The sequence below is a fragment of the Heloderma suspectum genome, chromosome 4 (genome assembly GCF_057233095.1).
Source record: "Heloderma suspectum isolate Gila_16-S chromosome 4, 16-S_ref, whole genome shotgun sequence".
NCBI lineage: Eukaryota > Metazoa > Chordata > Lepidosauria > Squamata > Helodermatidae > Heloderma > Heloderma suspectum.
In genome coordinates this window covers 194,487,110-194,499,950 of record NC_139461.1, presented here as the reverse complement: position 1 = coordinate 194,499,950, position 12,841 = coordinate 194,487,110, and the positions used below count along the sequence as shown (strand labels likewise).

General features: G+C 42.5%; 1 protein-coding gene across 3 annotated transcripts in view; it reads left to right on the top strand.

Annotated features, from left to right (window-relative positions):
* Positions 1 to 11,262, top strand: part of LOC146347907 (ferric reductase 1-like) — a 41,390-nt gene extending 30,128 nt beyond the window's left edge. For 2 of the 3 annotated variants that reach the window (XM_084851791.1, XM_084851790.1), the window contains 7 exons: positions 2,031 to 2,143; positions 5,049 to 5,135; positions 5,769 to 5,866; positions 8,218 to 8,276; positions 9,544 to 9,681; positions 9,796 to 9,821; positions 10,900 to 11,262. In XM_084851791.1, the coding sequence (XP_084707917.1) occupies positions 2,031 to 2,143; positions 5,049 to 5,135; positions 5,769 to 5,866; positions 8,218 to 8,276; positions 9,544 to 9,681; positions 9,796 to 9,821; positions 10,900 to 10,989 (611 nt within the window). In that variant the 3' untranslated portion in view covers positions 10,990 to 11,262. The remainder of the gene's footprint in view (positions 1 to 2,030; positions 2,144 to 5,048; positions 5,136 to 5,768; positions 5,867 to 8,217; positions 8,277 to 9,543; positions 9,682 to 9,795; positions 9,822 to 10,899) is intronic. The other variant, XM_084851792.1, reaches the window with a different exon arrangement.
* Positions 11,263 to 12,841: the final 1,579 nt, after the last annotated feature.

Below are 12,841 nucleotides of genomic sequence, written 5' to 3'. Positions count from 1 at the left end.
CCCATCACTCTGAAATTGTGGCTGGAGCAAAGGTGGTCCTCCCCCAAGACCCCCACCCCCAGCCCTTGGGCACTGAGTCCAAAAGCAACCATTGCGAAGATATGAAGCTGCAAAAATGTGCGAAATGGTGATTAAATAACTGAAAACGCCTCTCTGTGCCTCTTTAACTGTGCAGCTGCGAAGGGACGGGGGGAATAAAGGGGCATCACAGAGCGACACAAGCACTACACACACCTACAGCATGCCCACCGTCAAATGCGAAGTTGGTTCGGGGAAGGGACAGACGGCCTGCAACCACAGGGAAACCCACAGCAAACCCCCAAAATAGCAGTAAAACGCCACCCCGGAAATCTACAGTTTCTAGAAGAAAACCACGGATGGCTGCAAAGTGGTGACTATGTCATCTGTCCCAAGGGACCTCAACTTGTAGCTGCCCTGGAGTAAAAGGCTCATGTAGATTTTGGGCCCACTTTTGCAGTACCTTTATGAGAGAGGCTCCCAGTAGGTCTTGGTCTTGTGAATGGATTTTGCACATGTTTAAGTGAGCCCAAATTGTGCAGAGTGGGTGGGAAAGATATCCTTCTGTTCCTTCCTTCAAGGACTATCCTTGACAAATTACATTGATCTCACACCTTTGGATACCTTGCAGGCACTAAGGGGTTTAGTTTCCTTTGTTTGTTAAGATTCCTTGCAGTATCTTCAAAGGAAAACATGTTGGAGACTATAATTTCACTTTATCTTTGTAATTTGAAGACCTGGTGCCTGAGCTTGCTTGTTCTCCTCTTCCCTCTCAATCCCTTTTTTCTCTAACATTGTGTCTTTTCGATTGTAAGCCTATGGGACCAACTTGTTATTGATCTGATCCAAGCTGCTCTGGGAGCCTTTTAAGCTGAATAGTGGAATAAAATGCTGGTAACAATCATAAGTGCATCAAACAGAAAACCAGCACAATTCTGTACAAACCAGTTTGTTCCTGGTTATATGTCTCTCATCTAGACACTGTTGGTTAGCGTTTGTTTTGCCTCCAGTGCCCAGGTTCTGACACCACACGAAAAACTGCATGCTCCTTTCTGTTCCTTACCTGTCAGCCAAGCCCTGCCATCCATCTCTGGCTTGGGACTACAGGTACTGCAACCTGTACCTGCATACCTTACCCACCCACCTTCCCAGGTACTATCTCCTCTGCAGGGTTCAGTCACTCACAGATGTTGCTGCTAGTTCTATTACACAGTGTTCTCATTAAAATAAAATTAAAAAACATGCAGTGACAACAATTGAGCTACTGACAAGAAGATTATAGGTTTTCGGATGTGCTTTTAAGCATAATGGATTACATATTTTGCACATGTAATGAGGCTCATTCTTGCTAAATTCACTCAAAGACCAAATTTCTTGCAGAATGATTAGGAGCCACTTTAATCATTGCCTTATAAACCTGGGTATGTACACCCTAAGGGTCTGCAAAAATCCACATCAGTTTACCATGAAATAGTACTTGTTCCAGAACAGATTCTGGAGTTTTGCCAAATGTACTTTTACTCTGAGGAGTAGACACACCTACCTATGGATGTACAAATTTTGTTAAATCTATTCCTTCTGTGTTTCACAGATTGTCAGGAGTCTTTAATTCCGTTGTCTGCTCGTTGATGGAATCAGATACTTTGTAGGAGAATTTAATTTGTTTGCAAATGCACACTTGTGCTAATGTGTACTTGTGCAAGTGTGCATTTTCTCCCCCCCCCCCCAAGCAAAATACTGGTCTGCAAATCTGCGTGACTCAGAAATAGCCAGTTTGCTAGGGAAGCAACAGGTTGGATTCATAGAATCAACCTTTGAAGATTTCTCCATCATCCCTACACTTACCTATCCTTGTTACATTCCTTTGACTTTAAAAACTAATGTATATGCCCATGTGTTTTGAGTCGCATCATGGGATATATATTAAATTCAGGCAGCTTTGTTGGAAATACTGTATTTTTAAGAGGTCATTTTTTACATTGTCCCTCGTGCCTATTGTTTGCTTTTGTCAGGAGCCCTCATGCTGATCTCTTGGATGACCACAGGCAGTGTAGGAATGATATTTGCCAGGTACTTGAAGAAGTCCATCAAAAAATCACTTCGTGGTAAAGATAATTGGTTTCAGGTATGCCCGTTTACAGATGCATGATTGGGCAGAGAGGACTGCCTCTTTTATATAGGCCTCTATGAATAAGTTACAGATAAGTGTTTTGCTAGACTAGTTTCAGTTGCTGAAACAACATTCTAGCTTTGGAATTACAGAAAGCATAAACTGGTGGCGTTTACCCGCTTCTGTTCACGGAAATGTGCAAACATGACATTTATTAGTAAGAGTTCAATGCAGCTATTAAAAAACACCCTATCTATCCTTATGCATTCACAAGTTGCCAAAACAATAATACTTAGCATGCAGATGCCATATTGCAAGTGTTCAAAGGACTTCACATACAACAGTATAATGCAGGTCACTGTTTTTTTATTACCTTATTGTAGATGGAGGGCCAGCCTAAAATAGTGGTACCTGATGGCTCAAATTGGATTTGAACTGGGGACTTCCCAGCGCAACATCACACTGCAAGAGATCTCACTTTTAAATGTTGCTTTTGTTGTTGTTCAGTCGTTCAGTTGTGCCCGACACTTTGTGACCCCATGGACCAAAGCACGCCAGGCCTTCCTGTCCTCCGCTCTCTCCTGGAGCGTGCTCAAGTCCATATTCATTGCATCAGTGATGCTATCTAGCCATCTCATCCTCTGCTGTCCCCTTCTCCTTTTGCCTTCAGTCTTTCCCAGCATCAGGGTCTTTTCCAGATAGTTTTCTCTTTGCATTAGGTGGCCAAAATATTTGAGCTTCAGCTTCGGTATCTGTCCTTCCAATGAGCACTCAGGGTTGATTTCCTTTAGGATTGACTGATTTGACCTCCTTGCAGTCCAGGGGACTCGTAAGAGTCTTCTCCAGCACCACAGTTCAAAAGCATCAATTCTTCATCGCTCAGCCTTCCTTAGAGTCCAGCTCTCACAGCCATACATTACTACTGGGAAAACCATAGCTTTGATTAGACGGACCTTTGTCGGCAAGGTGATGTCTCTGCTTCTTACTATGCTGTCTAGGTTTGCCATAGCTTTCCTCCCAAGGAGCAAGCGTCTTTTAATGTCATGGCTACAGTCACCGTCTGTGGTGATCTTGGAGCCCAAGAAAATAAAATCTGTCACTGCTTCCATTTCTTCCCCTTCTATATGCCAGGAAGTGATGGGGCCAGATGCCATGCTCTTAGTTTTTTTAATGTTGAGTTTCAAACCAGCTTTTGCACTCTCCTCTTTCACCCTCAACAAGAGGCTCTTTAGATCCTCTTCGCTTTCTGCCATTAGGGTGGTATCGTCTGCGTATCTCAGGTTGTTGATAATTCTCCCGGCAATCTTAATTCCGACCTGTGATTCATCCAACCCGGCATTTCTCATGATGTACTCTGCATATAAGTTAAATAAACAGGGCGAGAATATGCAGCCTTGTCGTATATAAATGTTATATACATTTATGTATATAAATATAACATTTAGATAATTGTTGCTTATCTTTCCATTATTATGAGATAGTATTTAGTATTAAAATTGTATGAGCAAATAGGGCCTGTAAATCTCACCCTTCACAGTTGCTCCTTGTCTAATTTACCTTTCATAGCAAAATCCTCTACATGGCTACTTGGAAGAAAATCCCCTTGAATTCAATGGGATTTCCTTCCAAGTATAGGATTGTAGCCTCAGTTGCATTGCAACTTGCCGCCGGGCCAGCCCTATCATTAGGTAGAGTGAGGCAGATAGTGACAGGTGGAGTCAGCAGATGCTCAGGAGAGGGGATCAGTGGCGAAGCGTTGGCACATAGAGCTGTATGTGCCACATGGCCTGTCCTGTGCCCTCTAAGATAGTCTGCTGCCCTCAGGTGTAATGGGGGAAACTCTCCTGTTGCCAGTGTTAAAACAGGTTTCACCTGCCACTCTGATTGACTTTTGTGTGTGGAATGGGCAGACACCGTCCACCACCACGGGCAGCAACATGGTTTGGGCTGACCCTGCGTAGCAAAACATGATGCTCCAGTATCCATCCTGTGCTGAATGCAGCATGAGAAAGGAGCAGTATTTCCCTGTTTCTCTGATGTCTGGGTTTGTTTGAGAAAAGAAGAGAAATTCATACCAGTCAGCCCTTTTCCTTTTTGTGTCGTTTTCTGTATATTCAATACGGTTATTGCTTATTGAAATAGATCAGTCTCTGACAAGTCCCTCCAACCCTCCCCCAACCCTCCCCCAAGGGTTTTGCACATTTCTGCCTGAAAGTGAATCAATTCCTTTAAAAAAGGAATAATTCCCAAGGCTGTTGAGAGAGACTGCGAGCATTTCTACACCAGCCTAAAATCCTGCATTTAAAACAAGACTTTCTGGTTCTGTTTTAATGCAGGATCATGATGAATTCCCTCTACATGTGCTTCCTTTCCCACCACCTTTTCCCCCTTATCTGACTCTTCCATATGTTTAATTATGCAGCCACTAGATGGCGCTGTGATCTAACTCCTCTTATTGCAGGTTTTCCTGTTTCCACCAAGGGAACTCAAGCACTGTAATTTCATTGCTTGCTATCTCCGATCTTTTGAAAAATGGAATAAAGGTCATTTAGTGCGGGAGGAGCCCTGGAGGTTGACGACATCAACTAAAGGACCCACAAACTTCCATGACTAACCAATCTCAATAGCAGGATGAAAACTTCATCTGAAGAAGCCCTGCATGTCACAAGGCAACTGAAAGATGAAGCAACAGCATATGACAGAGTTTAGAGGCATTATTAACATAAAGGATAGGTTAATTGGTCATCATATAAAGAAGTAATATAGCAGCCAAACAGAAACAATTCTTCAATTCATATTGCTATAATCTCATGTAGGGCGTAATCTTATGCATGTTTAGACAGGAAAAAGTCCTACAATTCCCAGCATCCTTCCAGACCCCACTGCACCCTTAAGCACTAATTATCTTTTTCTTCTTTAGATCCATTTTTTTATGATGTTGCTAACTGTAGTGGCAACAGTAATTGCCTTCATATTGATCTTCCTGGCAGCAGAAGGATGGAGTGGTGTAAGTTACATGTTCTCAATTTATACAGCTTCTAAGACCATAGTGAACAATTCATTGTAATGGTAAGTTATTTGAGGTGATGAAGGAGTGGGGGCCAAAACGCCACCCCTCCCCTTGAGTTGGCAACTGGAATTCAGATGGTCCCAAAGGAATCATATTTGGCCCTAGTGCTCTGAAGCTCCTCCTGACAGTTAAAAATAGATATGATTGAACGTGTTTCATTTCTTCACATATGGCAGGGCTGGAGAAACTGGGGCCTTCCCAACATTGTTGGACTCCAGCTCTCAGGAGCCCCAGCCAGCATAGCCAATGGTCAGGAATGATGGGCATTGTAGTTCAACAGCATCTGGAGGGCTATAGGTTCCCCAGTCCTGTTGTATGGCATCAAAATGATAGATTCCTACAAGGAAAATAACTAAGGTTATTTCAGTATTAAGGAAGTAAAATGTGAGTGCTATAGTCTCTGCTCTTAGCTATCTCAGAGTTTACTGCATTTCTTTGCGGCGTTTACTGCATTATGAGGAAGAACAGGGTTGCAGTCTGTATTCGTTTTAAAGTAACTTTTTTTAAGGAGGTGGCTTCAGTTGTATTAACAAAGCAGAAATGTATATTGCACATTTTTCTTTTCCACAGAGTGCAGGAGCTCATGCCATTACTGGATGCATTGTCATGACCCTCTCTTTCCTTCAGGCAGTGATAGCTTTTTTCCGACCTTCTCTTCAAAATAGTCGGTCTGTACATTCAGTTATTTTAACCAAATATATGATACATTACCTGTATTGCTATGCAAGTATAATGAACTGGTTTAAAACTGTCTCTTAAATTACCAAAGTAGTTTATAGTAAAGAGTGTAAAGCCATTCCTCAGAATTTCACACTGCAGTTTAGATAGCTTTAAAAAATTCTGGAAGATTCTGATTATTATTATTTGATAATTCAAAATAGGCAGCACAATCCTATAGAGTTCAGTGGCACTTACTCCTGGTAAATGTGTATAGAATTACAGCCTGAAAGTGATTTTAGGACTCTCATAAATTTCATAATTATCCAGATTAGTAAGATTATTGTTATGTGTTTTATCTGGTCCCTCTAACATGAATTACGTTCAATACAATTCAGAATAGCAGTTCATTAGACATGTGGGCTTTCCCGCCCTTTCCCTCTCCCCGTCCCCATCCCTCTTCCTCACTCCCTAGCCCCCCCCCCATAGATAACAGGGGGGATCAGGGGAGAGAACTGGGCTTCAACCCAACCCCTCGCCCACTCTATCCCCACCCACCCCCACCTCTCATCTATGCACAAAGCAGTGGGAAAAGGGCAAAGACCAGGGTCATTTGCATAAAGTGGGAGGTGTCTGAGGGGCTGTTCATTAAATATGTCTCTGGGGCTGAACAGAGTTTCAGTTTCATCTGCGATACCAACTTTTGCCAGTAGAGGGGTTGTGGTGTTAGTGGTAGGAGGGGGTCGCACAAGATGGCGGATTTTCACAAAATGGCCACCATGCTTTGTATCTCCAAATCTGAACCCTGCACACCCCTACTAGGATGTATGAAATAGCAGTAAATAATAATGTGTATTTGAGCCTGTGCAAAGTACATTTTCCTCAGACATTGACTAACTACAACCCTTATGCAATATCTGGGATTAGACAAAAATGATAGGACAAAAGGCATGACTTTCAGATAGAACTGAGCCTTGGCACCTCTGAAAATATTCAGCACTGAGGCCCTGATTCTACAGCTTTGTATTTGGCCCATTTTACTGCAGTAGCTATAATGCACAGGGATAACAGTGGAGTTCCATGCACGAGCCACTGCAAGATTTTTACAATGTCCTATGTGGAAGGTGAATGAGTACTGTTCAGATCTGTTCCCCTTTAGATATTTTGGACTTCAGTTCCCACAAGCCCTAGCCAGCAGAGCCAATGGTCAGGGATTATGAGAATTGTAGTCCAAAACAACTGGAGGGCACCAGGTTGCCTGCCTCTAAGATAGCTCTTTATATCTGTATGTTGGGAAAAGGGTACCAGTTGGTGTCTTGTATATTATCTTCCGTACACTGTCCCTGTGACTTCTGCTCTAGATGGCTGTCAAAAGTCATCATGCAAAACCATGACCACACCCCTAAAAGGAAAGTTGTCTGAATTGCTGCTGTAACTCCAGCCTCTTACCTAAGACTCCTATTTCTTCTTCTCCTTCTTCTTCTTCTTCTTCTTCTTCTTCTTCTTCTTCTTCTTCTTCTTCTTCTTCTTCTTCCATTTATATCCTGCCTTTTTCCCCTTGCAAAGAACCCAAGGCGGCTTACATGTTCCTCCTCCTCTCCATTTCATCCTCACTACAACCCTGAGAGGTAGGATTAGGCTAAGAACCAGTGACTGGCCCAAAGTCACCCAGTGAGCTTCATGGGCTGAGTGGCAACTAGAACCTGGATCTCTAGAGTCCCAGTCCAATACTCTAACCACTACACCACACTGGCTCTCAAGCAGTTGTGTCCAATAGATAAAAGCCAATAAATATGGTTTTCCCAGCTGGCAACCCCCCAAATATTACCCATTGCAACCCTGTTGCATTTAGAAAAGGGACTGCTTTCCTGAGAAAACCCTAATCCATTGGTTTGGAATGTGAAGGAAATACATCAGTGTACATAAGAAAGAGGCTGCTGGATCAGACCAAAGGCCCATTTAGTCCATCATCTTGTTTGCCAGAGTGGCCAACCAAATATCTTTAGGAAGTTCACACATAGGGGATGAAGATAACACAGCCTTCCTCTGCTGTTGCTCCCCAGTACCCAGCAGTGGCAGCCTACCCGTGAACATGATTATTCCATAAGCTAATAGCAGTGTAGTTGCTATGTCATTCTTCCACCCCACCCCCCAACTGCAGCCCTAGGTGTGCTAGATAAAGAGGATTCTTCCATCTACTGCTTAGTGGAACAGAGCCTTACCATCTTCTCAAATGTCTGTTCCATCACGAGGAGCATGTGGTGGAAAGATTAGGCATAATGCCCTACCCCCTGCAACCAGCTAATGTGTACACCTTAGAGAACAACGATATCTAACACACTGTTTTGCATTGCACCAACAGGAGGTTTATTTTTAATTGGTTTCACATGCTAAATGCATTAGTCATCAAAGTTTTGGCAGGTAAGTGGATGGGTATTTCTGTTCAGACTTAAAAGTGCAATGCTCAGATCCTATTGAGCAAGGCACTCTAGAAATTTGCATGACTGTGATGACTGCGGCAGAGTATGGGATATGATCTATAACAACAAAATCAGGCGGCTGCTGGGAAATCTTAACAGCCTGGTCCTACGCACCCATGCTTAGAAACTCTAGTGGTAGGTAGAAACCTGGCACACAACAGCAATTAATACACATAAGAGAAACTTGTCTCCAACTACCTGTGTTCAGTATCAGGCTATAAAGATCTAAGAGTTTTTGTTTTTGTTTTGTTTTAAACAGGCTGGGTTCTAGCTCTGCATCGCCCAGAAAAACCTAAGTACAAGTAGGCAATATCTTCTAAACACATAGAAATTTAATGGGCTTTAGGCAATACTTACAAAAGTTAGACAGGGCATACCCATACTACAGACTAAGAGCATTTCTACATGAGGCTTTTATTGCATGCTCGTGACTGGTCACTCATGGAAGTTTGCAGACCCGTTCCACAACATCTTCAATCTCCAGGGCATCTCCCACACTTTCTGACCTTTGTCCCAGGTTTTAAAAGATCATGGATAATGCAGTAATAAATGTAAATCTGCTTTAATGGCTGTGTGAAATTGTGTAGTTCGTTATATCAGCGCCATCTAGTGGCTGTATAATGAGACATGTAGAACTTGCAGACAAAGGAAGTCCTGGAAAAAAAGCCTGTGTCAGCCTGTGTAAGGCACCGAGCTTAATCCCACAAAGAATCCAAAAGCAGAAGCCCTGGTAAATTGTGGGATAAAAAGCCTGCTGTGGAAAAGCCCTTACACTGGTCTAACAGTAATTTTTTCTTCTATAGGAAACCTGAGAATTATAGTTCTGTGAAGTTGGCAACGATCTCTTGCCAAGAATTCCCACTATTGTTTCAAACTAGAATTCCCAGGATTCTTTATGGAAACCTATAACAGTTTGTGTTATAAACCATTATAGATATGCAGTGTAAACATACCAAATTTCTATTCAGGATTCCAGGATCATTTTGATCAGGAGAAGCCATGGTAAAGCTTTTCCTGTAGCACTTCAGACAGAGGACTGCATGTTTGAATGCTCCACCTAGTTAAAAAAAATCAAGCTCACATTGTCCCTGACACCCTATTCTTCTGCATGCAGGGAGTAGTGTATGTGTGTGTTTGTGTGGTACCATGAAAAGATTAGTCATCTAAATGCCACCTACTTGCCATAGTTTCTCTATCTTTCTTTGTAGTTGCTGCCATATTTCTGGGACTGCAAATACTCAGCAAATCTCCTAGCCAGTGGATGATTAAAACCATGGGAGGCTTTGTGAGCTGGGAGGCATTTATAGTCATCATGCTGGATGTAAATCTGTGGTTGAAAAAGAAAGGTAAAGCTTGATTCTGATCCACATGTACTAAGCTTTTTCTGCCTGTTTTTAACAAAGCAAAGGAGTAAAGTCAGGATTCATTACAGTCTTGTTTTGTGTTTTACATTTTTTCAGAAATATGTGAGGATTCACAAGCCAAGGTAATATTTTTGATCTTGCTGTTTTAAGCAATTTATGTTGGGGTGATTTCAGGCAAAGGGCTCCTAGTGATGTCAACCATTGCTGTTCTGCTGTAAGCTTAAAGTGGAATTCCCATTGACTGCCCATACTTTGGGAGGTTCTGGAGCTTTTTTTGGTGTGTGCATCTGTCAGAGTTCCGTTTATGACATGGACCCACTGAGCAACTCCTTAAGGATCTCTTATCTCCTTAAGAGTCTTACCTTCCTCCTTTTATACTTCCCCTTTCCAGTAACATGGGGTTTAGGCTGTAGACATGGGGCGATTGACACTCTAGACACAGGGTTTAACCACAACAGTTTACTGGTAAATTAAAGCAAGCAAATCACAACTAAAGGTATTTACACAATAGAGCTGAGTGATGCAAAAGGCCTTAAGAGAAAATAAAAGTTGCAAAACACAAGTTCTTTTACCTAGCTGTACCTAGACTTTTCCAGGCTGCTTCTTCCTGCTCCCTCTTCAGGCTCTGGTCTCCCCAACTCTCTCTTACTGGCTCTCTTGCTCTCTTTATATACCCTCCTCCCTCAAAACCAAAAGTTTTCAAACCTGAAGAAATGAAATTTAGCTGGGGAAATGAAAATAAAACTTAACTGGGAAAATGAAATTATTTATCTCAAGGATACCCCCTCCCAACAAAAGTAGTCCAGGCTTCTAGGCCTGATCTTTTTCTTTTCCTTGCCTCTGTAGGCCTCAAACCTTCACTGCATCTTAAAAAGCACCAGAGCAATAGCAGCTCATGACAATAACAGTGAGAAAATAGACCCACTGAGGATGGGGTCCCATTGAAGGTCTCTTGCCTGAGGGCCCTCAAAAACTAGAACTGGCAGTGAATGTAGTTATTGCTTTTTGGCTTTCTCATAGTATCTCTCCTGTGTCCACACTGGTAAGCTGTCCAGAAGGAATAAGGCTGGCAAATAGATAAGACACATGAACAGACATCTGTAACATTATTCTGGAAGATCTTGGATTTTATATAACGATGAGTAAACATAGCTTCTAAGCAAAACAAAGTTTTACATAATATGTATTTTTCCTTTCTAGATGAAAAGTGAAATATTACTGCTGCTAATCTATCTGTGTGGCAACCTGGCATTTTCAATTGCTCTGCTTGTAGGAATCGGAAGATCGTAAAATGGGCTTCCTGTCTGGTGGAACATTGAAAATTACTTCTGCTCTCTTGCTACCCTGCAACCCCCAAAAATAGACAATCAGAAATTTTAATCTCCTCAGTGCAGTTTCAACTTGGGTATCCTGACTACTTTTTGAAAGCCTCCATGGAGCGCTGTGCATAATATCGTATGATAATGAGGCTAAGGAAAACGTATTTTCAAATGGATCCAAAGATGAAGGATTCAAGTGCAGCAGCGGGTTCACATTAAATATGTAGCATGGTCTGGAGCAAATGTGCGTATTTGACATAAACTGACCTAAATTTGCATAGGCATTGCATCTTTGTAGTAGATTTCAAGCCATGGCAAACTGTTGCTCTCTTTTGCGATGCTATTCTAGTAATCAGCTGTTTTTATTATTAATATGTGTACCATTTCACTCTCAGTCAGGATACAGCTTCTAGCTAGTACATAGGCTTCATTAGCTTGCTTAATGGAAACACAATCCAGTTACTCTTTCGATGCTCCCAAACTCTGAGGGCTGAAACACTACAAAGCATTTATTTGGAAGTAGAACCCACTGACTGTTTTGGAATTTCCTCCCGATAAGGATTGCACTGTATCTCTGTTCAGATACACACAGAATTCTCACAAGTGCTGGCTGCCTCATTTATTGAAGTGGAACCCAATCTGTGGTCACTCTTTGGTGTGAGTGGATCAGCTCCCTCTATGGAAATAAATAGGAGCTTTTGGGGATGTAGCAGAAAAACTCCTTCTGTGCAATGGAGTTCTTGCATCAGTAAACAATTGATGGACCATGGCATACATTTAATTATGACAATCTTCAAATAAATCATATATTCTGCCCATTAGGTTTTTCTCTTATTTTGCTGCCCTTGCATCAGTGATTTAATCCAACAAGTATTAACAACATTTGGGTCTTGGCAAGTTTGATAAAAGCTACATACCTGTGTTCTAAAATTAATAGCAAAATAAGGTCATTTCACACTAATCATGAGGAAGCTGGCTTTGAACTGGAGTGGCTACTGCTTTTCTGTTTCTGGCTGAGCAGGAAGGTAGAACTTGGAAGCCACTCGGGGCATCTCTACACCAGCCTAAAATCCTGCATTTAAAACAGGGCTTTCTGCTTCCATTTTAAATGCAGGATCACAACTACTCCCTTTTTCATGCACTTCCTTTCCCCCCTCCCCTTCCCCCCTCCTCCTCCCCCCTCCTCCTCCCCATATCTGAGTCTTCCATTATCTTTCATTGATCTCACTCCTCTTCTTGCTGCGTTTCCTCTTTTCACGGAGGGAACTCAAACAGAACACAATGGGGTAATTTGATAGCTCATTGTCTGTGATCTATTTAAAAACGGAACAAAGGGCATTTAGTGCAGGAGATGCTTTGGAGGATGATGGAGTCATGCAAACAGCCCACAAACTTCCTTGACGGAGCAATCTCAATCACAGGAGAAAAGCTCCATCTGAAGGAAGCCTTGGGCTCTGCAGTCTAACTGCCATGGCACCTGATGCCTTTACCACTAGTACCATTCAACACCCTGGCTGGCCACCTCCGACCTAAGCTGTCCCTTCTGTTCTCTGTCCTTCTCTTTGTCACTGTTTGCTCAACCCAGTCAGCGCAGCAGAGAAGGGTCCTCATTGCTCCCACCAGCTTGCATTGCTATTGCTTGCCCGCCATCTCCAATCCTCAACAGTGCTCAAGACGAATTCAGTGGTCTGTGTGCACAAAATGGCAGCTGCTGTCCAGCTCCCCCTAGCCCTAGCAAGCATGTGCAAAAGGAAAATACTTTTTGGTTTTCCCACTTCTCACCCAGCAACAGTGGCCAGGTAGAAAGGGGTAGAGGTACTTGG